The 26,722-nt window shown below is 62.1% G+C and overlaps 1 protein-coding gene across 2 annotated transcripts; it reads right to left on the reverse strand.

The window, feature by feature from the left end:
• Nucleotides 1-833: 833 nt before the first annotated feature.
• Nucleotides 834-24,892, reverse strand: CACNG3 (calcium voltage-gated channel auxiliary subunit gamma 3). 2 transcript variants are annotated; one of them, XM_086760171.1, is made up of 5 exons: nt 24,588-24,892; nt 4,757-4,840; nt 3,129-3,269; nt 1,705-1,951; nt 834-1,581 (listed from the first exon to the last, which is right to left on the reverse strand). In XM_086760171.1, the coding sequence occupies exons 1-5, from the start codon at nt 24,796-24,798 to the stop codon at nt 1,440-1,442; spliced, it is 825 nt and encodes a 274-aa protein (XP_086616297.1). In that variant the 5' UTR covers nt 24,799-24,892; the 3' UTR covers nt 834-1,439. The 2 variants fall into 2 exon arrangements, with proteins under 2 accessions (XP_086616297.1, XP_086616295.1); XM_086760169.1 differs by having other exon boundaries at nt 834-1,951; nt 24,588-24,886.
• Nucleotides 24,893-26,722: the final 1,830 nt, after the last annotated feature.

Here is a 26,722-nt window from a genome sequence, read left to right on the forward strand (position 1 = left end):
CCCTGGGGACTCCGGGGGAATCCACCGCTTTCCTCAGAAGGTTCAATAAGATTTCAATTACGCGACACATCAAATGGTAAGACCAGCTGCTTTGAAACCGCCTCCATTTAGACGAGCTCTGCTCCGGTGAGAGGTGGCGGCTCAGCACGTAAAGCCAAACCTCCGGCCACACGCATCCGCCTCGGCGTGTACGGACTGAGCCGCGACTGCCCCGGGACGCCCAGCTGCCCCCGAGGCGTCCCCCCACCGCGGCACACATGTGGGGAGCAATGGCTCTGCCAGCGCCTGGGCTCGGGGGACTGCGCACGCACATCCCACCCCCACCTCACGGTGCCCTGTGCACCCCGCGCCCCGGCCGAGCTCCCCAGGTTGGGGCGGGTGGAGAGCAGGGAGAGGCCGAGGCTGCCGTGAAACACCCGGCAAACCCCACGCGCGGTTTTCCAGCGGCCCGCAGCAGGCTCAGTGCCACCTACCCAGCCAGGTAACATCCCAAACCGGAGGATTTTATTGTTGTTTCTCCCATCGATCCCCCAGCCGTTATCGAACCGTACACCACCCGCACGCAGCCCGCGGCCGGCAGCCCGGCCCGCAAGCCGGCTTCTCCTTCGGTACCACCACGTCGTGCCCAGACCGTAATTTGTGACTGCGCGTGTATTAATTTTAGGCAATTAATTCATTTTTCTTGCAACATTGGAGGTTAATTAAACGCTGGCTAATTGCTACCAGTCATTGGAGGAGTTCTGCTCCTGAGTCCTTTCTTGGCCTGAATGCATCAAAGGAAGGAAAAAGGAAAGAAAGGAGGAAGGAAAGAAAGAAGCCCTTTCAAGACCACAGAAAATTGCAAAAGGATGTTTCTTCCAACCCGACATGACAAAATTGAATTCCAAGCTATTTAATGCATGCACGAAATGCCACAGAGACCCCCAGCCCGAGCACTCCATCCACCGCGACACGGAAAGGGGTTTCGCAACGCCAGCGCTCGCCACGGCACCGCCTCAGCGCTTCGCAGCTCGGGGCTTCCAGGCAATTCCGCTTAAACGCAACTACCGGGCTAGGGGTTCTCACACAGGGCGGCCGCAGCACCGCCCCGCGCACACAGCTAAGGTAACACTGCGACTATGATCAACACCAACGATGGAGACCTCGGGAACCCGCTGTCCCGGGTGGGGACGGAGGTCCCGCTCAGTCCGCAGGGGCTCCACGGCCAGGGGCACGGCGCAGCCCCCGTCCCCGCCCCGCCAGGGAGGGAGGGGCGGGGGGTCCCGGCCTCACAGCGGGCGCAGTGGCCTGGCCCAGCCAGTGGCATTTGGGGAGTGAAGAACCAGCCCCGCGGGCAGGGCACAGGGAGCCATCTGGGTTTGTCCTTAAAAACGGGATTTCACGGGTTACAGCGTCACGAGGACGACGTCATGCAGCCTGACGAGACGCCCCGGCCCGCCTCAGACCGGCGTGGTTCGTCTGTTGGCCGGGTTGTTGTGCAAAGACTCCTTGAACTCTTTGGGGATGGAGTTGTGGACCTGTAAAAAACCGTGGTCCCGCTCCGAGTTGAGCAGCGTCCCCATGGTGATCTTGGAGGGATCCCTGGAGAGGGTGAACATGGAGATGTCGGTGGAGGGGATGGTGCTGAACCCCTTGCTGATGGGCGACATGTCCCGGGACCGGGGCTCGGTGGAGCGGGAGCTGGACCGCCGGCGGAAGCGGTACCTGTAGGGGGGGAGGCGGGTGAAGGCTGACTTCCTCAGCAGCTCCGAGTGGGACCTGGCGCGGATCTGGCGGTGCTTCTCGATGTACATGTGCACGGCGATCACCCCCACCATCTCGGCGATGATGAAGGACAGGGCTCCGAAGTAGAAGGACCAGCCGTAGGAGTAGCTCTTCTTGGAGTCGCTCTGCCCCGGGTCCCCCGCGTTGGCCGAGATGTAGACTATAATCCCGATGATGTTGCTGAGACCTTCAGGGGAGGACGAAAGGGAGAGGCGCTCGCTGGAGCGGCGGGAGAGGGATGGGGGACAGCAGCACCCCGATGGCTGGAGGAGCCCAGCCCTCCCCCTGCCCACCACGGCCCACAGGGAGGGGGTGCTGGGGGCCGTGGCCGCATCCCCATGGAGCGCCAAGCCCCCTGCCAGCACACCAGGGCCAAACCCCCCGGACCCCTGCTGCTGTCCCAGTACACATCCACACTCACATGTGCCCAGTGCACATGTATGTTCAGGTACGCTGAGGGGCCAGGAGCAACAGTCCCTATTTTTTTAGAAAGGGACATTTTCAAGAGCGGGTTTTGCTCTGCACAGCTGCTCGCCGAGCAACGGGCGGCAGGAGCCCAGCCGGGGCCAGGGCCATGGCCGGAGCAGAGCCAAGCCGCGGGGCACGGAGGGGATCCCTCCGGCACGAACCCCGGCTCACTGTGGCCCTGGGGCGCAGAGAAGTGGGAATGGCTCCGTCCCTTTTCATTTCTGGTGGAGCCTGGAGGCTTTATTTGGGACCTGGGCAGTTCTGGCAGTGGCGGGGCTGTACCCGGGGCTGGGGAGCGGCTGATGCATTCCTGGATTTCCTTAATGAACTGATTATGTTCTTTCTGTTTTCTCATCTGCACCAGCAGCTCCTGCCAGCCGAAGGAGGGAGAGTCATTTGTCTCTTTGTGGGGAGAAGAAAAACACAGAAGAGAGCAGTTCTTAGAGACAAAGCCATTGTCACACGACATCAGCGGAAGCGCTGGGGAGCGGCACAGGGAGAAATGAGTAATCTGGAGGGAACGGCCTCCCGAGAGCCACTGTCCTTGTGGGACCACGGCAGCCCCTCCGCCTGCAGCCAGCGCGGCGCCCACCACGTGACCGCTGCCCGGTGGGGACCGAGGGGAGAGCCCCCCAAAGCCTCGGGGACTGCAGTGCCCGCGTGGAGACGGCTTAGGGCAGAGCAGGGTGGACGCTTGATGTGCTGTCTCCCACGGTCAGCGCTTGCCAGAAACCTCTGCTGGTTTTTCCCCCGGGCCAGGACAGCTCATGAACCCCAGAATCCTCCTGTGCTGATGGCCCGGGAGGACCCACAACCCATCCCCGGCCCCCCCATGTCCTCCCGCACTTCCGCACCGGGAGAGCCGCCTGCTCCCGACCCCGCCGGGCAGCTCCTACCTGCAGAGACGAAGAAGATGCCAGCGCTGAGGATGACGTTGTGTTTGCTCTTGTAGAACTCGCTGGCCGCCACGCACAGGCCCCCAAAGAACAGCAGACCCACGCTGAGGATGGGGAAGATGCTGGACGCTCTCACGGCACCTGCGGGACAGGGAGAGGGGCAGGGTGGGCTCCGGCATCGCTGCGGCAGCGGGGGCTGCCGGCACCTCCCGCACCCCGACAGAGCCGCTGCAACGCCACGCTCGGCTGCTGCCACGGGGATGCGGAGACCCAGCACTGGTCCCCGCTGTGCATCCTCCGCCTGTCCCCGAGCTGCTCCTCATCAGCATCAGCCCTGCACACCCCGGGACTCAGGCCTCCTGTCACAAAACCAGCTTAAACCCTGAATTTATATTTTTTCCTCCTAGGCTATTTCAAGGAGTTATTTCTCCCAACCTTGTCACATGGTCAGCGCTGCCAATTTACCTTCCCATTTCCAAACACACTGCCTAGGTTCAGGCTGCGAACGCGAGCCTGGAGCCAGGGGACTGCAGAAAACCCCGGATCTCACCAGGCTGGCGAGGAACAGGAACCCCAGATCTCACCGGGCTGGCGAGGAACAGCGCTGCCAGCCGCGAGGGCAGGAACCCTCCCTTGGGTCCCGGACCACTGCGGCTGCCTGGGAAGTCAGGGATTTACAAACGAACACTGAAGGTCAACAAAAACTTGTTTTCTGAGGTAGGGGAGAACAAGCAGCCCAAGACCCCGAGCCCAGCCAGCGTGATGCCGTGACCCCGGTGCCGTGCTCCATCCCCACGGGGATCAGCTCCGCAGGGCCACACGCAGAAGGGTCTTTTCTACATGGCCTCTCAGAAGTTCAGCTTCCAAAGTGGCAGTACGGGGCAATTAACGCAGCAAATCACTACCTGCTGCACAGAAACCACACCGTGCCTTGGTCTGGGCTCCCATCCCTCCATCAGGGCCTTTATTAAAAGCACAGAAATACAGCAAAGCCCCATTAAAATGCAATTCTGGGGGCTTTAAAATAGATTTCTTATTTTAAATGTGGGAGGGGGTGGGAGAAGAACTTAAATGCTGATCTACTAAAATTGCAAACCGGTTCCATTAAGCCCGTTAGATGGGTGAGCAGAGCTGACGGCTCCCGGCCGTGTTAGAATGTGGGGAGCTCGGAGCAACATCTGGGCGAGCAGCAGCTGCAGCGGGCAGGAGCCGCTGCCGGCCCCGGGCGGGGGCTGAGCACAGGGCGATGGGCGCCGGGGGTCACTTCGCCCCCAGGGATTCAGCCCAGAGCCTGGAGCTGCCAGCGCCTCCGAGGCTGCCGTGTGCTTTGCGGTCTGTCACACATGTGCCTGTTTGTTGAGGTGCCGGGCAGCGCACATCTGTGTTGCTCCGCATGTCAGGGCGCACGCTGTTTGGGTCCGGCCGCATGCCCCAACAAGCTGGGGCCGCGCAGCAGCTGCCAGGACCGGCCGTGGGTGCCAAATGTGCCATTAACGCCCCGTGCGGGTAACCCGGAGGGTCACTGCTGCCGCACTGGGAGCCCGGGGGGCTGCGAGCCATGGGTCTCCTGCCAGCGCAGCGTGGGGTGAGGGGCTCCCCGGGGCGCGCGCGCAGGAAAGCAGACTCACGGAGGAGATACTCGGCCGTATCTTGCTCGTAATCCGCATCCTCGGGGAAGTGATCGATTTTCTTGCACACTCCTCGGAAGGTTCCTGGGGAGACACAGGCAGGAAACCATCAAACCCCTCTGTGCTGGGACCCAACCGCTGCCCTTGGCCCCGGGGACGGTTTGGTGCCAGCTGCTCCCACATCCTCTGAGTGCCACTCACTCCCTCTGTATCTCAAACTGAGCCCCACCGTCGCCATCGCCGCTGAGCCGGGAGGAGATGGCCGAGCATCCCCGCAGCCCCACAGCAGCCCCAGGCAGAGCCTCTCCGGCTGCAGTGCTCGCCGGCTCCGAACACCCAGGCAAACCCCTCATCAGCTCTGACAGAATCGATGCCGCTGTCAATAAGCCTCCCGGCCCGCGGGTCCCAGCAACACCTCACTGGGAGGCACTCGGGCAAGCGCTCCGCGGCCGCAGCCCAGGGCTCGCTCCGGGACGTCGGGGCCATCAGCTTTCACATCAAATTTCTGGTGGGGGGAGACGACAACGGCACCGGGGTCGAAGCGGCTGCCCGAGCCGAGCTCCCAGCCCGGGCTCCGCAGCTCGGAGGGACCAGCCTGGTGCTGCCAGCGTGGCCCCTCTGCCCCGGCGGCTTTGATTTATCACCGACGTACAATCGCAGGGCGCAGGCTGCGCGCAGGCGAGGATGCTCAGCGCGTTTGCCCAAGTGACATCTGGGCCACAGCTTGGCCTCTGAGACGTGATTTTTTCGGAGGTGCAGAGGAGTTCATTTCAATGATGACAAAACGTTCCCAGCCTGCTTGCCCTTTCTGCCACTTCCAGCCCTGCTTTGTGCCTGGGCAGAGGCCAAATTGACCCGTTCCTACCCCATTTCCCGCCTCCTTCCGCGTGTCCCCGCGGCACACGCACGTACGCACATCCGTGGATAAGCCCCCCGTGCCACGGGTGGGCATCGCAGCTGGGGCAGGCCCGGGCAGGAGAGCCGCCCGCCCCACGGCACGGTCCCGCAGGAGCCCCCGCCGCTCGGTGCGTGCCGCCTTCCCCTCCCGCTCGGGGGTCCCCTCGCAGGACTGGGGAGTTGGGGCGAGAGCGGCCCCACCACAGTGGGCACTGGGAACGCCGCCTGGGAAGAGAGGCGGATGCTCTGGCATCTGCTGGCCACCCACTTAGCATTTGGGGGAAAAAGGCTCTTTTTCTGTGGCTTTTTTTTTTTCCTCCCGCCTCTGAAGCACAACAAACGCATTTCACCGATCCCCGCCTGCCTGTTTGCTTTGCCTTTCTCTTCGCAACGCTTTCAGGCTCAGGCCTCTCCTGTGCCAAAGCCGGGCAACTGTGCCACGAGAGGAAAAAGCCAAGGATGAGTCAGGCTGAGGCACGCACTACCGACATACAGGCAGAGGGAAACTAAAGGTGTTAAATAATTCAAAAAATCCTGGCTATGCCCAGTTGCGCTTAGGGATTTGCTGTGATGGACGCAGCCCGTCACCTCCCGTGGGCGCGGCGTGCCTGCTGCTCACCATGACACCGAGCACCGCACTCCGTATCTGCTGGGGATGGCTCGGCTCGCGACACGGCGCTGGACGGGAACATGGCTCTCCCACGGCCGTCTGTGGGGTTCAGAGCCGTCTTCTCCAAAGCAAGCAGCAGAGGCTGATGCCAGAGTGTGCACGACGCTTCCTTGCGGCGCCAGCAAACGCTTGTCAGTGTAAGTGGGGAAACTGAGGCACAGAGTGCGACATCCCTGCCATGGCAAGGGGCAGGCGGGACGAATTCCTGCAGCGTCTCCCTACAGCCCCCTCGCAACACCCATGCTGGAGCACGTGGCCAGGTCACGCTGGCTCTGTCCCCTGTCCCACGGGACCAGCAAGGACGTGCTGCCAGGGTTGCGGCTCCAGGCAAGAGAAGCCGACCCGCACGGTGTCCCGCATGGCGGCACGCTCTCACTCTGCGCTCCGGCTATGGGCTCGGGGGAGCCCAGCATCGTGACAGGCATCAATTACAGCCTGGAGATACAGCTCCGGAGGTGGCAAGCTGTCATCCAAGCGGGAGACACGGCATCTGAGGGAGAACCGCCTGCTGCCGTTGCTTTGGGAACTGCGGGCGAAGGGAAGGCTGAGAACGGGCACCGCAACGGGGCTGCTGAGGTGCAGGGAGGATGGCAGCTGCGTGGCACAGTCCCCATCCTCCTCCTCCTCCTCTCAGCTTTCGGGTTTCCACCCACCTCCTACAGCCTTCTCCCCATGCCTGCTGGCAGGGCTCTGCCCCCACCAAAACCGGGGCTGGCACCTCCTGCCCCGAGCAACGGCTAGATGAGCCAGGACCCCCGGGCCTCGCTGCTGGCATCCATGGTAAATCCGTGACGGCGAGGGACGAGGGCAGGCCGTGGAGCAGGGGGCACCTGCATCGCAGGCGATGCCCTGTTGGGGTGCAAACACCCCCCGTCCCGCTGGCTGCAGGCTGGGGTATGGGGCTCATGCCGGGTGCGATACCGGTCTGTGCGTCCTGCCACAGCACTCGGCTGCACTGCACCCACTCTGCCCCCTGGGATCTGTAACCCTTCCCTCAGCCCCGCCTGTCCCGCCCAAACACCTTATTTGCAACAGAGATGGGATGGAAAAAAAAAAAAAAAAAATTAAAAATTAAAAAAAAAAAAACAAGTGACTTTCCCAGGGCAGGAGCAGAGCCTTTGCCCAGCGTGGCTGCCGCAGGACCCAATGCCAGCTCCCCCGGAGAAAAGGGCAAGTGGCAGGGCAGGGAAAGCACGGCGGCATCGCGGAGGTTCGCAGATGGCTCCGACGCCATGGCGGGTGTGGGGCACGGGGTCCCTGCAGGCAGCGGGGCTCCAGCCACCCAGCGCCGGGGACAAGGACAACCTGCCCAGGCCCCAGCGGGGCCAGCACGCTAGCACAGCCGTGGCTCAGCACGCCGCTCGCTTGCCGGCCCCTCGCCCCGCACCCCGCGGGTGGTTACCAAAATCTGTCCCCCGTGAAGCAAAGGGGAGCCCCAGCCCCACGGGGCCCAGGCAGGGCAGCACCTCCGGGCCCGCTGCCACCCCATCGGTTTCACACCCTGACATTTCTTTTGGCTCCTTTACTCCTCATTTCATTAAGGGATGCTCGTCACCATGGCAACCGCAGAGCCACCTGACACACAGCTCCCCAGCCTCCAAACAAATACCGCAACAAGGCTTAAACGGCAAAAAGCCTCCCTTGACCCCCAAAATGCTGCTGGGGGATGGAGCCCTGCCCCGGGGAGGCGCGGCTGGAAGGGGGTCTGGGGAAGGACGGGGTGGCTGTGGGCTCGTGCCCCCCAGCAGCCGGCCACGTGCACTCACAGCCCACGGCATGTCCCAGGTCACTGGGTCCCCGTCCCCCGGTGATGGCAGCTGCGAGTCCCGGCTGTATCGCTGGGCCCTGGGCAAGGCAGCTGTACAACACCACGGGCGTAAAGGAAGCGGGTTGTGTCCAAGTCCTCAGAGTCCGGAGCCTCCATGTTTTCTTCGCCAGGACCCGAGGCGATGCCGGATCGCCTGCTCCATGCCACCTCTGACCCCTGCCAGGACTGCGGCCGCGAGCGCAGGCAGCACCATGCCCTGCGCCGGTGTCCAGCCGGGAGTCCCTGGCCTGGGCATGGCTCCCAGCGTGATGTGTGCCACACGGACGGGGTGGCTGGGGCACCGCTGCCTTCCCCGCCGCCACCCTTCCCTTTGGGGCCACAGGTCAGGCTCCTCTTCACAGGAGGAAGGACAGGGCTCCCGCCGGCCGGGAGCGCGCAGGGCTGCTGGGCTCGGCACATCCCAGCCTGCTCGTGAGTAATTTTCCCAGCTGCTGCCCGTGCCTGCGACGCGACTCCGCGCTGCGTGCATGACTCACACCACCTCAGGTTTAATTCATCTGCGGGCCAGGAGAGCGCCAGCAAAGGCAGCGCGCCGCTGCGGTGACGCGCTCCCCGCTCAGCTGCCTCGGTGGTGGATCCGGGTAATTCTCTCTCCCTGTTAGTGCAAATCCTGATCAGCCAACTTAGCTTATCGCTGCTCTGCCCTGCCCGCAGCCCGGCACAGCAGCAGCCAGCTCCGCTCACGGCAGCGCACGCAGCATGGGACAGCTTCTCCCTTCACCTTTTCCTGCGCTGAGGAACCAGACCCGGCCATCTGGCCCCGTGGGCGATGCCATGCCTGCAGAGCATCCCTGCTGATGGCTGCAGCAAGCCCTGCCTTCCCGGTAACATCGGATTTAATTTGGAAGGGATGAACTCACGGAACACATTCTGCACTCGCTGGTTTTGTAAAAGCACCCCTGCCCTTCCCCTCCCGCGGGGCTGTTTTTCATCCCGCGCTCCCCATGATTCTTCGACCCCTGTCGTGCCCCCCCAGATCAGAGCACCCTCGAGCCGCACATTAAACAACGCGACGAACGCCGCCCCGCCAGCCACCCCTTCTCCCCGGCCAAGGGCCGCCTCACACGGGCAATGCTCCCTTCCCGCAGGGCTTTGCCACTGCCGCTTCGGCTCATTGGCATTTCGACGTGCACGCTCTCTGCGCCGCGCTCACTGGAGAGTGCAAAGGCAATTAATTGATTTGATCTCAGGTCTTTTTCCTCCCAAAGCCCGTTTCCCCGGGGAGGGCGCTGCGAGGGCAGCGTGATTCTCAGATACAGCTCAAGAACATCTCCTAACCCGGAGAGCCAGAAGACCAAAGAAAGAAATCTCATCACTTTCCACCCAGCAGAACAGTTTTCCAGGGACTGTTCTGGTTGTGACTGCTCAGTGCGCAAACTGAGTTCACCTTGGGAAGACGAGCGAACGCTGTTCTTAAACAGAAGGAAATCCCCCTCTCCCCCCGCGCCGGCTGGCTCAGCCAGGAGAAGTCCCGGGCCAGGCCAGGCTCCAGCGCCCCGCACCTCCCGGAAAATTCAAGGGAGCTGTCTCCTAAGCTGTGGTTTACAGCAATGCCCTTCCCAAAGATACCTCGTCACGCCAAGCCCGTTTGGAGGGAGTGGTGAGGTCATTTTGGTTTAAGGTCTCTCAAAATGAACATTCTCTGGAGAACCAGAGGCCCAAGCTCAGCTGGCGGGTGCTGGGGCCCCAGCCCGTGGCACATCCTCGGCGATGCTCAGGCTCTGCGCTCCCTTGGGTAACAGGAGCAAGAAACTTAAATATCTCCGAGGAATTAAAACTTCAGGGCTCATCTTTTTTTACCTCCCACCCACCTCCCAGATGCTTGGAGAGATGGAAAGAAATTCACCCGTTCTCCTTCCCCAGCTTCTCGCCCTGTGAGGGATCCTCAGGCTCTTTGCACAAGGTCCCCGGTGTGAGACCGCGCCGCCCCGGCCGTTGCGGGCTGCGTTAGACGCGGCCGTCACCCAGAGCCGCCCGTGGTCTCTGTTCGCTTCAGCTCCACGGTGGAGGAGCAGCCGAATTAAGGCAAAACCCACGCGCTGGTTCAGAGAAGCCCCTGCTCCGGGTCACCCTGCAGCCAGGACCGAAGCCACCCCCCAGCAAGTCCCCAGCGCCCCCGCAGCCCCACGCCAGCTTCCCGCCGGGGCACCCGCGTCCACTGCCTCCATCTCCGCTTCGCGCTCTCTCCCCCTCGCTGCCGTGGGGGTTTGTGCCTGAGCACAGTCACCCACACAGATACGCCTGTTCTGAAGGGGGTTTTTTCCTGTTGTAAAAAAAAAAAAAAACAACCAAAAAAAACCCCAAAAAACCAGTGGAAAAACCCAAGTCGAAGGAACCAGCACAACAGCGAGGAGGCGGCAGAGGTGGGCTCGGCGGAGCTGGCTGGATCTGAGACCAGAGCAAACACACACGTGAACGCACACGCAGCGGTGCACGGACCGAGCCCCCCGCGCATCCCTGCAGCGCGGCGGGGCCTGGGGAGCCGCGCCCAGCCCCGCGCTGCTCATGAGGGGCATCCCCGCGGGGGACAACGGGGGGCAGCCGTGGGCACAGCCCCAGCACTCGCACCCAGGGGTGGGCTGGGAGCTTCTGCCGGTTTTAGCTGGCGAGGTGCTGGCAACCGGCGTGTCACAGAGACTTTACTCCCTCAGCATTGCTAAAAGGAAAAAAAAAAACCTAAAAATCTACATTCTGACAGTGACTCATCATCTCCCATTCTGGAATCTGTGGGGTTGTTGCAACCTACACAAGGCAGTTCAGAAAGCAAAACAATTCTGAATAATAGAGGAGGAGAGAAAGTTGGAAAGTGACAGGCAATTTCTAGCGCTCGGCTTCGAGGTTCCAGCTTTGTTTTTCTCGTTATAAAAGTAACAGGCAGTGGCTGGAGCTGCCTTCCAGGGTCTCCCCCCGCGCTCCCTCCCTCCCTCCCTCCATCCTTCTGCATCGGCGGAGCTCGCGGCAGGGAAACGTCCCACCGCCAACCCAGCTCCCGGGAAGACGCCAGGCCTTCCCAGCCGGGATGGGTTGGGAAGGCGCAGGGGGCTGCTGCCAGCGCGGGGTTCGGGGCGGCCCCTTCCCTGCAACGCGGCGCCGTCCCCTCCGCGGCACACCGGTGGGCAGCCTCGCCAGGAGCCCTCGGAGCAGGCACGTCTGAGGAAACCGCTTCATGTTTCATCTTTAATAGTGAATAAACATTGATTTTCATTTTGAAAGGTAATTGACACTCCTAGGATAGCAAAATGAGTGCCGGAGCAGCCAGAATCAGCGTAAAGAAGCCACACGCTAGAAATTAATGAGCTTCACTGATCGAGTTTATCCATTTAAATTAACACAATCCCAGCAATTAAAAAAATAATGATCTCATGTTTGTTTGCCTGCTCAGAGACGTTGATGGCAAGAGATGGGGCAGGAGCGGGAGCCCCAGCCGCGGCAGAGCATCACCACGCCTGGGGCACCAGGACCTCCCTCTGCGCAGACGCTGGCACAGCGGATCCCGCTCTCGCTCCTCTAAGGAACGTTTTAGATCCACCTGGGTTAACAGCTGAGCTCCCGGAAGGGTTTGCCTCCCAGCCCTGTCTTCAGCTATCGTAACAGGGGCGGCCAGCTCAGCCCCGGGAGGTTCCTGGATCACAAGGCTTTTTACTAACATCAGAAGGACGTGGAGCTGTTGGAGAGGGTCCGGAGGAGGCCACGCAGATGCTGAGAGGGCTGGAGCAGCTCTGCTGTGAGGCCAGGCTGAGAGAGCTGGGGCTGTTCAGCCTGGAGAAGAGGAGGCTCCGGGGAGAGCTGAGAGCGGCTCCCAGTGCCCAAAGGGGGCTGCAGGAAAGGTGGGGAGAGACTCTTCAGCAGGGCCTGCTGTGACAGGACGAGGGGTAACGGCTTTAAAACAGAGGGATGTAGGTTTAGATTAGATATTAGGAAAAAATTTTTTACCCCTCAGAGAGGTTTGGCAACCGCTGCCACAGGAAGAAAACCACCCATTCCCTGCAGGGAGCCAACACTCCCGGAGCCACAGCTGCTGGACGGACACCCACCCTACGGCACCCGGGGACGCGTTAGAGAGGAAAGATTTGATTATTGCTTTTTGTGCCTTCAGCAAGTTGTCCTTCATGGCGATTTCTGCCTGCCTTGTAACGGCTCCTCACTTAACGTGTCGAAATCCATGCCCTTTCCTGTTTCTCTTATTTGGACACAGCTTCCATGCACCAAACGATTCTTTTTCTCTCCTTTGCTCTTGCACTAGAATGGTTTTTGGGTTTTCTCCACTGCTGGTCTCTCTAGCATGGCTCTATCGTGTCTGGAGCCACCGTACCCCATCAGCCCATCCTGGTCCCTGAACGCCGGGCTCCGGCCCCTAAACCAGCGGAAACCGAAGAGGGAGGCAGCAGGGAACAGCCAAGCCCTCCTCCGGCACGGTGTCCGGATGCCGAGAACAAAACACACCAGAAAAGCTGGAGGCAGCCCTCCAGCTGCCCGCGCACCCCGGCCGTGAGCTGGGATAATGAAGGATGCGGACTGGCACGTTTGTTGGAGTGACTTTGACCCCCCTGGCATTTCCAAGCGCTACAGAGAGATCTGCGTGGCCAGAACACCGAAAATTGGTGATAAAACCCACCCGGGAGGGACCAGGTGGGGAAAGCAAGGGTCCAGGGTGTTAAAACCTGGGATGCTCTGGTTGAACCAGTTGCCAGGACCTCAGACAAAGCCACCGTACGGGTTCGGGGACCGCTCCCAACCCTGAGCTGTGCCGGAGCCCGGATCACCCCGGAGGTGGCTCCGGCACCGATTTATAACAGCCGGGAGGGAAAGCTGCGTTACGATGGGGAGCTGGAGGTTTCACTTCGCCAGTATTAAAGTGTCCTCTGAATTTCTAAAAACCTATAAATGACAATTTCGCAGCGCTGCAGCATGGCATCCAGCACAGGGGAGTGCTATTTTAGACTGCGCGTTGACAGCTGAAGGGGAATGGATCAGAGAATCAAAAACTAGTTGCTGCTCCAGTCCGAGCAATCACGGCTCGATTCCGCTTCTTACGTGCAAGGAGAGGCGAGTCCAGGCACCGGCGCGTACTCCCGGTGCCTTGAAAGGTTGGGTGACGGAGCAGAAAACAATTATAAGCCAAGTCAGTTAGGAGAGGGGATTTAAGCACAAAAGCACGACTGTGAATAGAGAATGATTTCAGAGTGTTTTACCCCAAAATCACAACCGCGACAGAAGTCTGCATCAGTTTAAGAAGTGCCTGGCTAATGTGTGCACAGCTCTGAAAATAAAAACATGCCCAACAAAAACAAGAAAGGAGATATTCATAACTGAATATAAATCAGCAACTCGAAACTGCAGAGCACTGACAAAGGGCGCACACACAGCGGGAAAGCCACCCGAGCATCCTTCCCGACGCGCTGGCATCAACGGCAGCAAGGAGCAACGCTGTGGCCCGTGACCAAACGCAAATGGCAGGAGCGTTAGTCACAGGCCCGAGAAACGTTAAATAACTGTTACTGCAACGGCGACATTTCACATTCGGCACGTTCACATCCCAGGGCTCAAAGAGACACGCTGACGGAGCAATTAGCAGCGATGCTCGACGCCTGGCGGGAGGCTCCCGAGGAGGGTGAGGACAGCCATGCCCCGTGGCGGGGCTGCCCATCCTCCCCAGCGCCACCCCGTCCCTCCCGCTGCTCCCGGCGGCACAGGTGGGGACCGGGAACAAGGGGGACAGGCCACAGACAGAGCCACCATCTTGCCAGTCACCAAATTCCCTTCGGCGTGACCGACAGCAGCCTGCCGGAGTGCCAGCGAGCGCGGACCCAGGGAGCCCGGCAGCCACCCGGGATGATGCCGGCCAAAAGAGCTAACCCATGGCTTTGACAGACAGCTGTGGGATAACAGCTTCTCAGATTATTCCCCACGTCAAGGTGAAGCAGCTGCTCAAATCTGTGACTAACGCCACGGCCCGTTTCCCAAGGAGGATGTCAGTAAAGCCAGGGCGGGTTCGGAGGGATGGGAGCTGGGCTGTAAGGAGCCCGCCGGCCTGCGAAAAGCAAAACCATTTTCCCAAGGAGCCCCACAGCGCAGAGTATGAGGCTAAAAAATATGTAAATTGCCATGGCAAGCACTGTCAGAGCTGCAGCAAGACTAGCGAGGTGCCAAAAGGCAATTTCGAATTTCCGAGCTCGCTGCGCGAGGCATTAAAAAGGTCACTCTTTCTGAAATCGGGATCTTTACAAATAAACACATTTGCTGAGGACGCGGTGAGTCATGCCGGAGCGCAGTGCCGCGCGTTTCCAACCTAATGCTTTTGACAGGCCACGAGCAGGGCGATCTTTTCATGTTTACAGTTCATCAATAGTTTTTACAGTGGCACAGTCAATCTTTAAAGCACATTTAGCCCGGGAGGAGGCTCGGCAGGTTGTTTTCCTTGCAAAAGTGATATTAAATTGGGGTTTTTTCTCCCTCTTTTATAGCATTGATTTGAAGGTAAGTATTTGAACTTCAAACACGGGACTGCCACTCAAGCACCTGCCTTTTTTTAAATATATATGCTTCCATCACGTCGCCCTAACGATATAAATATTTGAGGTTTTCAGCACACGCACTAAAAGGGACTCGATCCATCACAGCCTATTTACTCCCGGGAGCTCAGCGGGCACCGTGCCGCGTGCCAGCCGGGGCGGGAGCAGGGGGTGCTGGAGGGCGCAGGTCCCCCCTTCCCTCACCCGACCAGCACCGGGCGCAACCAGGGCCCTGCTCGCTGCCACAGGCGCCGCCGCGCATCCAGCGCCGCCGGATTTAGCTTGCTGGATGGCAGAGCCGCCTCCTCACCATCTGCGGGAGGGAAGAGAGCCCTGGGGAGCCGGTTCCAACGCCGCAGATGGGGAAAGCCATATTCGGGAGTAGCACCACAGGTTTGCTCCCGGCTTTTTTTGGAGAGCAAGAAGGGCCCATCCTATAGACTGAGCGTTAGGAGAGGGCTTTGCTGGTGAGGGAGGGATGCCAACCACACCTTCCTCCTCCAAGCAGTAAAAGATGCCCTGGTAAGCTTCCCAGAAATCCAGAGCAATTTCCACCACGCGGCCCTGGCTCTGCCCCACTGCCTGCGGGAGGGCTTCGCCTTGGGAGTTCCTCTCCAAGGACAGCACGTCCCGTCCATCCCCCCCTCGCTTCGGGACCTCACAGCACCCAGAGACCCCAGCACACGGCAACTGGCTTCCCTGCGCCCCTGAAGGGCTCTCCTGCCCAGGGGCGGCCTGGGGCACCCCTCTGCTTTAGGTTCTCCCCTGCCCTGCCCATGCTGCAGCCCCGGCACTGCAGATCTGAAGGGGGAGAGAAAATAGAAGTGAAAGACATTTTGCCATTGGCTTCAGGCCTGCAGGGCAGTGCCCCACAGCACAGAGGCACGAGATGCCCCCAAGCACTGGGAAGCCCCGGGGACACACACGGCCACTCCTGCGTGGCACAGGCTGCCGCGCTGCCCTGGCTCTGCCAGCACCAGACCCCCAGCGCTTACCTGGGGCTGCCCCACGGCTTCGGTCCCTCCATTTCAGCTCAGGCTGGTGCCCATGGTCCATGGCTTCCCCCTCAGCAGCTGAGGCGGTGCCCCAGGGCAGCCCTTTTAATGGGTCTGTCCCAGCTGCGGGCCAGCAGCTCCAGCCCAGTTAACGGCACACAGCTGCCCCGCTCCCGGCGGTGCACCTGCAGTTTTGGCTACGGGAGGTGAGGAAAGCCGCACCGAGGGCCAGGCTGCAGCCTGGGTATGGCGGGTGACCGGTATTTGCTCCGGGATCGCTCCCCATCCCTCGCCCGCTCCCACCTCTGCTGGGGCATGGCGCTTTCTGCCGGATCTCCGTTACCTGCCCGCGGCGCTCAGTGTACGGCCTCGGCCTCGGCCCCCGTCGCCTCGCCTGCTGCCATTCCCCCTCCGTGGGCTCCCCGCTCGGCTCCGGCAGCGCGGGAGCATCCCTTGCGCTGAGGGGCAGGTGACATTGTCCCCAGTTACAGACGGGCGGTGGGGGATGGCAGAGACGCAGCGCTCCACAGCTGTGCTGCAAGAGGGCAAACCACGACCGAACCTGGACCGTGCAGAGCTCCTGGATGCCGGCGGGACGTTCTCCTCTTCCTGTTTTCTGAAAGACTTTCCCTCACCTTGGGGGGAGATCTGTCCACACTGACAACGTAAATAATTTCTGAACGAGTGCCTGGAGGTGCACACAGTGAAAAGCCCTGGCTAAAGACGCAGGGTGAGCCGCACGGGCGCGGGACCCGACACACGCGCCGAGATGCTGCGGTGTCACATGCACTGCCCTCGTGCTGAACCGCGGGCGATGGAGACCAGCTCACACGTACCAAACGCCCCTGACAGATGTGGCCAGTGCGTGTTCACACGGGCAGAGGGGGCCACTCTGTCGCAGCCGTCCCACTCCCCATCACACCACACCGCACTGTGCCACATCGCACCACACCGAACCGCACCGCTCCCCGGGGCCGAGGGCTGGCTGCCTGCAGACGGGCTGCGTGGCAGGAGCGCGGCTCCGGGGCGGAGGCGCTGCCATGTCTGTCTCTCACTTCAGCCGCGAGCGAGCGAGCGAGGACAAACACACGAGCCATACGGCACCCGTCTGCGGGGACGCGCGGGAGCTCAGCCGGGTGCCTCCGGCCCAGGGGACGGGCGCGGGAGCGGGGACCTGCCCCTCTGCTGCCGGCTGGGGCTGGGGGCGGCGGCAGCTCCCGTCCTTCCTGCAGCGGCAGTGGGAATCGGGGCAGGCTGGGGTCACATGCAGAGTCGATGTTATTTCAAACCATGATTATTATTTAACATTACTTAAAACACACACACGACCTCCGCACCCTCGCTGGAGCGCGCTTCAGCTCCTCGGTGACGGGCGCAGGAGATGCGGCTCCGGCGTCTCCCCCAGCCAGGAGGGCTTGCACCCCAGGCCACGGCGCTCCTACTTCCCACGAAAGGCGCGAGCACCCTTGTCCCTCAGCTTTCTGTGCTGGAGGGAACGCCAAAGACCGACGCGTAGGAAACGCTTTCATCCTTGGCTGAAGCGCGCCGAGGAACGACAAGAGACTCTCCTAAGCACAGGGCCTCGGGGCTGCGAGAGGTTTCCAGATGCCGTCAGCGAGCTGCCGGCTTGCTGCCCACCGCGCGCGAGCACAGGGGAGCGGCAGGTCCCCGTCAGAGGGGACCCTCTTATCCCGGCGTCCCTGTTATCCCGGCCCGCTCCGCGGCAGCGTGGCCGGCTGCTCGGCAGTGAAGCTGCGCGGCACAGCTGCTGCGCCGCGATAAGGTTGGCTCAGCTGAGCTGGGCTGCTCAGGCAAAGGGAGGATTTGGCAAGGGCGCTGCGCAGCCTGGCAGAACCCGCTGCCGGGGCTGGCTGGCACCGCGCCGCCGGAGCCGCTGCAGGCACAGGGCCGCAGGGAAAGCCGACGTGAGACCGCGGCTGGTCTCGCCAAGCGACAGCGACCTTTCCCGGCCAGGCATGCAGCGGCAGGGCCGGGGTCGGGCAGCCCAGAGGGACGGCAGCCGGTGACTCTCACAGCCCCTTGCAACTGCTCACGCGATGACGTCATGTAACGCAATAATGGCGCTGACGCATCAAAGCGCTCTGACAGCTGCAAAAAATAACGGCAAGCTGGTGTTTATCCCCCAGCCAGCCTGTCCCGGGGTCCGTGCGCCCTTGCCAGCAGGGAGCCCAGCCTCACCGGGGGAAGCGCTGCCATCCCCGGGACCAGGGGCAGGACTGCAGGACACGGGCGGCTCGACGCAGGCGCCAGCAGCGTGAGCCAGCACTGATTTTAAGAAGTTTAAACCAGGAATGCTTTCAAAGAGCAGTCGCTTGTTGGTAGCCTCTTTGGTTTAGCGTTAACATCCTTGTAAACCCTTGGGACCAAGACAGCCGTTGAACAACGGTGAACCAGCCCTGCCGCCGAGGCCGCCTGCCACGGAGCACGGCGAGGACGGGAAACGCGCCTCAGGGAGCCCGATTACCCTCAGTGTGCAGACAAATGCATAACATCAAGTTGCCCTAAGAGCAACTCAGTTAAAATCTGGCCCTTGTGCCAGCGCTGGCCCAGAGGCAGAGCTGCCGGGGTGGCACGGGGCATACCCTGGCCCAAACATTTTATTTTGAAGTACTGCAAGCAGATGCTTGCAAGAAAACACAAACATAAAATAAGAAAATTCCGGGGCTGACCCACCAGCCTACACCACAATTTCAAGAGCAATTCTGATTTTCCTGCAACAGGAGGTTCATGTCTATTTACGAAGCGCGCGTCGTGTTCATTAAAAATCCATGGTGAAACCATGTGAAAAGCAATCACTGAGAGGCGAGAAGCGCTGAGCAGGTTCAATGCCGTGGCTGTCTCACCCCATCCCATCCCACACAGCACGGGCAATTGCGGAGCATCCCGGGTACCCACACCTGGACAAGAGATGGCCCACCCCACCCCACGTTACAAAAAGCAGAGAGAAGGGAAGTGATTTACCAAAGGCCATGTAACTTGGCGGCGGAGCCAAGCATCCCTCCCCACTCCCTGCCTGCTCTCTGCAAACACCGTCCGCTGGCACCCGCGCCAGCACCCCACCTCCCCAGGGACCGCGGAGACGAGCATCCGGCACCGATCCGTGGGGCATCCTCCCCCGAAGCGCGGCCACGCGCCCAGCCGCCAGCCCCAGCACCGTCATTAGCCATCCCGAATTATTTACAGCCGTAACGGCGATAGTGACCTTGCACGGGAAAAATAAAAAAACCCCGCTGGAGCCTCATTCAAATTCTGACTTCCACCTCTGTTAAGCAGCAGCAGCTCTTGCGACGACAGACTGCACCACGCCTATGCAGCAACGAAACGCCTGGCTCTGAGCAGCTCACAGCACACACAGCGCTCTTCGCGTGCTGCTCGCAGGCGAGGTGGGAACCAGCTCCCTACCCCTCCCCAGGGACGGGGGCTGCCCAGGCAGACGCTGCAGCACCGGGGAGGGTAAGCTCCGCACCCCCCGCTCGAAGCGCTGGTTCCCCAGAGCAGAGCTGGTGGCCGCGGGCTGAAGCTGAAGCTCGGCTCCTCTCCGGGCACCTCCCGAACAGCAGCGAGACCGACGGCACGGCCGCCCACGGGCAAGGTGCCGACCGGCAGCGGCCAGGGCCCCGCTCTGCCCAGAGGGATGTTTATGGCTCTCGGCGTTTGGCCGCGTGCCAGGTGGAGATGGGTCTGGAGCAGCCGGAGGGCCCGGCCAGCCTGATCTCCATCTCTGTAGGACAGTAATTCATTAACTAACGCTTACTCAATACACCCTCCGCCAAGCTAAGGCTCCAGGATTTCCTAACTCAGAGGTTACACCTGGGGCATCGCCTGTGGCAGCCCGCAGAGCCCCGTGCTCAGGGCATTTCTCCCATCCTGTTCCGACCCCAGCGCCAGGCGCACGCCCTGCCCCTCCCCAGTGCTGTCCTGGTGGAAAGGCTGGGAAGGGTTATATCTGCAGCATGGTAGTTTAATCAGCTATTCTCAAACGGGTGACTGATCCCTCTTCACTTTCACCCATGGCTATCACCTCAGATGCCTCCAGCGTCTTCTTTCCATCACAGAAGTCAACTGGACACCTCCCAGCTCTCATGTAATGGGGAGCAGACAACCGTTCCCCACTCACCTCCCCAGTGTCCCACGCTGTTCCAGACCTGCCCTGTCTCCCCCTCCACCACCTCCAGCCCATGCTGATGGTCCCCATCTCCGCACGGCTGTCATCCCAGGGCTCTTCCCACCGCGGCACCGGAGCCGGCAGGCATCCCCAGGACAGAGCCACATCTGGTGGCATCAGCCGGAGGGCTGTGCCAGGGCTGCCAGGCGCACTCCGTCAGCGTGCCTGCGTACAGAGAGCTGGGCACCTGCAGCAGACACAGGCGCCACGGGCAGCACCGCGGGGCTGGACCACGAGCGCCGTGGGGAAGAGCTCGACTGCCGAGGAGCTGTTGATGAGAATCTATTACAGACGCCAACCAGACAGAGGAACGGGATGAGCAGCTCCTTAAATACCCACCTATAACGAGCGGCGAGAAAAAGTGCTCTATCATGGATGATTGCAATCTCAGGGACATTTGCTTGGCGCATTTAAAAATTAAAGATAATAACTTTCTAACAGAAACAATATTGCTGTCACCTTGGGGAAATTCTGCGTTTGGCCTCACTCAGAGGGCTGCGAGGAGCTGGACGCAGGGAAGAGCCGGCGGCTGTCCAGGGGATGTCAGAGAGCTGCTGCCAGCCCAGCTGGCCGCTGGACGCCTTCGGTGCGGAGCAGCGCAGCTCAGCGGGGCCAAAAGCCACCACGGACAAAACCAACTGGGGGGAAACGTAAGCGCAGAAGCACGGCCTCTGCTCAGGAGCAAGGGCAGGGTGCTTCTCTGCTCCGCGCCTCCGGAAGAACCCTCCAGTGCCATTAGAAGAAGGGAGCATCACCGCTGCCGTGAATCACTACCAGATTGTGACGGTGCAGCTGCCAGTCACGCAGCAGAAGTGCCACATGATTATTTATTCATCAGACACCTCTGCTCTGTGCTTGGAGACAGGCCCCGGTGCTCCGCCAGGAGCTGGGGAGGATGCCGCACACCGACCGCTACGCGTACTCGGGAAACGGGCAGGACTGGAGAACCCGCTCCCAGGAGCGCTCAGAGAACAGGCTGCGTGCTTTTCTGAAGATCTAAAAGGGATTTTAATAAATCTTGGCATCCTGTTGAATCTCTAGGAGGCAGGAACAGCCGGTTTGGTGTTTGATCAGCCTGCGCCAGCAGCGACGGCGAGGGGCAACGCTAGCAGCTGCGTCCCCCATTGCCTGCGGGTCAGCTGAGGTGGGGACGAGAGAAACGTCAGGCAGCCCTGCGGAAACCAGATTTACCCAACTCCATAAATTTCTCTTGATACGGTTACAAACTCAGTTGGTAAAGGAAATCAGTAACATAACGCATTTAGAGTTCAGCGGGGTATTTGATTTATCTCTCTTGAAAAAGTAAAAGAGCAGTATTGGGCAGAACCAACAGTGCTTTACTGGAGAGACTGGGAGGCAGAGACTGTACGTTGCCAGCCGGTGGGGTGTTCCTACATGGGATCGCCTGTTTCCAGAACAGTGTGAGCTGTAACAATGTCTTTTTCACGAGCATTGAAGAAAACGTGAAATAATTGTGGGTGAAAGAGGCAGGAGGCAGAGGAAAGACCGACTGCGACACTAACGAGCGATGGAGGCGGGGCAGGGGAATTGGGGCGGCTCGGTACTGTGGCCGCATCTGGCAACGGCCGCTCTCACGCAGCCAGGTCCGCGGGTTTACAGCAGGAACCGGCGAGGACGTCGCAGCCTGGGCGCAGGCGGTGGCACCGGGTCCCCAGCGGCGCAGAAGGGCTGGGGTCGTGGCGGACCCCTGTGCAAAAACACGGGAAAACAGCTTGCACGGCTACGCGAGACGTAAGTCTCAGAGATTATTTATGTTCAAAGGAAGTTTGGGGGGCTCACTTGTTTCCCCAGTGCACCAGCTGGCCTAAGGACAGGGCCGGTTCACCCTCAGCCGAAGTCTCCAGCACTGGCCATCCATCTGGAACACTCCAGGAGCTGAGCGGGAGCTGCAGGGTACAGAAACGGCTCGGCAGGGCCCTGGGGGCTGCAGGGGCCGGCTGACAAGACCCGCGGTGTTAGGTTTTAATCTAGACAGGATCCCCCCAAAAAGAATAGAACCCAAGCCCAGCTGCTCAGGTTTGGCAGGGCGGAATTGCCCCAGCTGCGCACGATCCGGAGGGACGGCAGGACGGCCAGCATCTGCGGGGAGGGAGGCAGAGCAACGGTCCCGGTCCTCCAGAAACGACAGAGCACTTTGTTCTGGGGGGACGTGAAGGAGGGAAGAAGTTCCACAACGCCTTGAAATAAGGCACTTCAAGCAGCCTCGGCCAAATCCTCCCGCTCCCCCTGCCTGCTTCAGCTCCGCACGATGCCATGGAGCCAGTCCCAGCCTGCGCCACGCTGCAGGGAGGATAAGCAGGCTCCCTGCCTTTAACGATGCCGAATTTAATTAAGTTTGATGAAAAACAAAGTTATTTTGCTTGCCTAAAACCAACAGAAGCCCAAGCAGCTATTTCTCAGCATCAGCTTTCTCCCCGAGGCGCCGTGCGTCTCCCCACCTTTTCTATGAACTGGGAAGCCACGGAGGAAAGCAACCGAGGACGCGGCGCCACGGGGGATGCATGCCGACAAACGCTGCCGGTCACGTCTGAGCGGGAAGTACAAGGCGACACCTACCAGGTATTCACGTGTTGTAAAAGCGATAATCAGACCCCGACCGCTGCGGCGCAGAGCAGAGGCTACCCCAGCTCAGCAGCCTGGGAACGCCTGCCTGGGCTCCAGATTGACTCAGCCGCTAATTTGTGTTTTCCAGCGTGGGTGTCTCTACATGGGTCTGCGGCGGCTTCATTCAAGATTTATCCGCGCTCGCCGATGGGCTCGTGACGCTCACGTGGTGCGAGCGGCTCCCGTGCAGGCGCTGCGCGCGTGTGACTGACAGGGACTCAAAGAGCATCTGCGAGTGAGCGCGCAGCCCGCGCTCACGCCGCTCATTCTCATCATCTGCCACGCGCGCTCAGCCAGGCGAGCGACCGGCGCCCGCCGCTGCATTCCTCCGTCCTTGCACACGTTAAAGCCCTGTCAGCGGATGAAGGCTGAAGGCTGAGGTGCTGCCGGAGGGGCAGAGGGCACCGCTCGGTGCCAAAAGCGCCTTCTGCACCACGGGAGAAGCGGCCCTTTCGACCAACCGTGGTCGTTCCTGGCACAGGGTGGTGATGTCCAGCCTCTGCCTGATTTTCAAGCCCGTACAACGGGCCCCACGCGCTCACCCCAAGCGCTGGCTGGGACCCTCTGTGCCTGGCCACCAACGCAGAGCTGCCCCGGCGGCCGTGGGAGCGCTGGCGCGGGGGGAGAGTGTGCAGGGGGAGTGACGAGCCCCACAGCGAGCACACGTCCCACTGCTCCCAGCCCCGTGCCCGGGCTCAGGGCCATGATCCAGCTCCCAGCTCTGGCACGGCACCCGCGTGTGCCGTGCCCAGGAGACCGGGGCTCGGTAGCTCCTTCCCAAGCAGTGATTTATGGCAGTGAGGGAAGCACAAAACATCGGCTGAAAAAAAATACAGCCAGCAAAACCAAGAATTTTGGAAATTACTCACGCCTCCAGCGATCCCATCTTTCACAGCCCTGGCTGCTGCCTCCCCAGCTCCCTCAGCCCAAGAGGGGAGACAGATTATCTCAAATTATTTATTACAGAATTATGGCATGATCCAAACCCTCCTTGAATCAATAAGAAAGCTCTGACTGACTTCAGAGGGTTTAGGACCGAGCACCGGGAACAGACAGGGTATTTCTGCATCCCCGGCCACGACCCACCGAGAACTTTCCAACGCGGAGGGAACCGCTCGGCCGCTGCGGCTCTCTTGCCCCCATTATCAGGGGCGTCGCTCCTGGGCTGGGGGGAGCCTGAGGCCCCCAGGACCCCGCTGGACAGTGGGGCAGGGCCCCCCGAGTACACAGGACACCCACTGCTGCCGCTGATTTTAAAAGTTATGGCCCAGTGTGATTCCATCGGCCATATTTTGCTGCGCAAGTACCAGCACCCAGCTCCGTTCAAGCCCGTGTCTAAGCACAGCCCGTTGTTCTGGTATCAATCTCAACCAGTAGCTTTGGGTCAAAAGCTGGTTTTTGCCCCCAAAGCGTGGCCTGCGCTGCGGGGGGGGGGGGGGGCAGCTGCCATGGCCTCTCCAGCCGGGTGCTGCTGCAGGAGCGGAGCCACGGGGTGAAGCCGGGAGGGTGGGCAGGCAGGAGCCCGGCCGTGGGGCAGCAGCACGGCTGTGGGGCAGCTGTGGGGCAGTCGTGGGGTGGCCGAAGGGCAGCAGTCCAGCCATGGGGCTGCAGCCTGGCTGTGGGGCAGACGAGGGGCAGCAGCCCAGTTGTGGGACAGCAGCCGGGCCACGGGGCAGCTGAGGGGCAGCCGCTGGGCAGCAGCCCGGCCGTGGGGCAGCCGTGGGGGTGCAGTCCCCGGGGGCGGAGGGCCAGACGGCGGTGGGGCAGCCGCAGGAGCCCACCCTGCCCGGCTCTGCTGCTCGGAGGGGCTCGGCCGTCAAGATGCCGGTGAGCTCTCCGTGACAGGGACGCGGTGCCTGCGGAGCCTCGGGCAGGGGGAGAGGCAGAGGGGCTCTGCTGCTGGCCGCTCCACGCCGAGGCAGCCCCACGCGCGGGGACCCGTGGGCCTCTCAGCCTGGCGCCCCCCGGGAGCCGGGAGGGGGCTGAGCACTGGGACCCCCGCACCCCGCCCGCCTCCCCCCGCGCCCTGCCCGCAGGAGCCCACCCGCGAAGTTTCCCCCTCTCCCGCCGCGATGCCCCTGCCCTCCCCCGAACTTTTCCGGGCGGGGCGGTGGGTACCTTCCAGGCAGCACGTCCTCCAGAGCCCCGAGTGGGTCATCACCTCCTCGTTCTTGCGGCTGGTGTCGTTGTCGCTCGTGGACTTGGTCCTGCAGACGCCGCGCGAGTAGAGCCAGTAGTCGGTGCCCACGGCGATGGTCATCAGGCTGAAGGCTGCGAAGGCTCCCACCGTGGTGACCAGCATCTGGACGCCTCTGTCACACATCCTCATGCTGCTTCATCCTCCGCCCGCGGCTCGCAGGGGAAGGGCCGGGCCCCGCCGCCCGCCGCCGCGCTCCGCGCCCGCCGCCTCATGGCCCCGCGGCCCGCGGAGAGCCCGGCCCCCGCCGCGGTGCGGAGCGGGGCCGCCCGGCCCCCGGGCCCCCGGCCGCCATGGCCCCAGCGGGGCGGGGAGCGACTGAGCGGCTCCGCCGTGCAGCCCCCGCCGGCAACGCGGCGGCTTCTCCCGGCGCCTCCCCCCGCGCCGCCCGGCCAAGGCACCGGCGGGTGGCGGCGGGGGCGGGGGGCAGCGGAGGGCGGGCCGCAGGGGGGGCGGAGGGGGGAGCGGGAAACCGCCCCCCGCCCGGCCGGGGAGAGGGGGTGACAACGGGGAGCGGGGTAGGGAGGCACTGACCCGGGGGCGGGGCACGGGACCAGGAGGGGATGGGGACCGGGACCGGGCTGAGGAGCGCACCCTGGGATGCCGGGACCGGGAGGGGACTGACCCGGGGTGGGGGGCTGCCGAGAAACCGCCCCCTGCCCAGCTGGGCAGGGGGCACCGCCCGGGGAGGGGGGAGGTGAGGACGGGGGGACTGACCCGGGGTGGGGGCACGGGACCGAGAGGGCTCGGGGACCGGGGCCGTTACTGCCGCAGGGGACCGGGACCGGGCGGGGACTGACCCGGGGGGGACAGGGACCGGGCCGGGGGGGACAGGCAGGCGTATGCCAGCCCCGCACGCCCGTACTGCCTCCGTTCTCGTTTGTGCGCACCACGTGCAAACACCAGCTATTTACTCCCGGGACGCAAAGAGAAAATTACGAAGGTCACCCAAAACTCAGGTACTGAGAAATGACAACTAGTGGAAATTAAGGAGCCTCCTCAGCCTTAAATCACCTTCTCTGTGTGTGCTCACCGGCCGGCCACGCTGACGGCAAGGCCGCGCTATTCCCCCTCGTGTGCCCGCTGCCCTGGCTGTGCGGCTGCACATCACCCCCATTTGCTCCCCTGCCCCGTACCGGGCCCTTGGCCGCCCTCCTGGCCTCTGTGCGGGGCTGAGGCTGGAGGAGGAGGCAGGCTCTGCCTGGTGCCCAGCACCGGTCCCTGCCTTCCCAGCGTTTCCACCGGAGAGCTGTGGGGCTCAGCGGGCTGGGGGCCGGCACCTCTGACGATGGTGAGGATGGGGACGCAGGCTGTGGTCAGAAGCATCCACACACACTGGGTCACAGGGTTTTTTCTGGGTAGTTTCTTGAGGAGGGGCTGGAGTTGCCCAGTTTCCATGACCGACACTGGCAGTGACACACGATGGTGGCAGGTCACACCTTGGTGGCACGGCTGGACTCCCAGGTGAGCCCCACTCATGGCCGCACCCGGGGACTTTTCCTGGGTGGGCACCACGCAGGCAGCGCAGGGTGAGGCCGCGCTTGGTCGGGACGGCTGCCTGAGACGTGGCACCGCACTCCCTGTCCCGCCGCCCCCTGCGCTCCCACCGCCTGTCAGCCAGCGCCCGCAGCGCGTGGGGCAGCACCCTGCCCGGCCCCCGCCCTGCGCACAGGCAGCAAAGATATCTCACACCTCCAGTGAAGGGGCTGCAAACTGCGTGCGGCGTGGGGGCTCGTGCAGCCGGGATGGTGTTATTTTAACACAGCGTGTGTAGGTGTGTGCGCAGTGCACATGTTCCGTTTCCTAGGCTTTGAACAAAGCAAGCTCAAATGGAATCAAAGTCCACGCCGGAGCGCGGTGGCCCTTGTATGGGCTGGTGGCGGGGGCACCCCTCGCCAAGCCCCGCACCCCTCCAGCTGCTCGCCGCATGCAGTAGCCAGTCCCAGGAGCGGGCCCGCAGCTCCGGCTGGAGCAGCCGCCCCGGGGGACTCGCAGGGGGTTGGCTGAGATTTGCAGCTGACGAATTCGGGGACCTTGCCAACCCGCTTTGCAGATC

This window comes from Chlamydotis macqueenii, chromosome 15 (genome assembly GCF_036417535.1).
Source record: "Chlamydotis macqueenii isolate bChlMac1 chromosome 15, bChlMac1.mat, whole genome shotgun sequence".
Lineage (NCBI taxonomy): Eukaryota > Metazoa > Chordata > Aves > Otidiformes > Otididae > Chlamydotis > Chlamydotis macqueenii.

Coding starts and splice junctions, on each gene's coding strand:
- CACNG3 (XM_086760169.1), bottom strand. CDS start 24,798: ATGAGGATGTGTGACAGAGGCGTCCAGATGCTGGTCACCACGGTGGGA. Junction 3,270..4,756: donor TACGGCCGAGTATCTCCTCC/GTGAGTCTGCTT, acceptor CCTGTCCCGCAG/GTGCCGTGAGAGCGTCCAGC. Junction 1,952..3,128: donor CATCTTCTTCGTCTCTGCAG/GTAGGAGCTGCC, acceptor CCTCCCCTGAAG/GTCTCAGCAACATCATCGGG.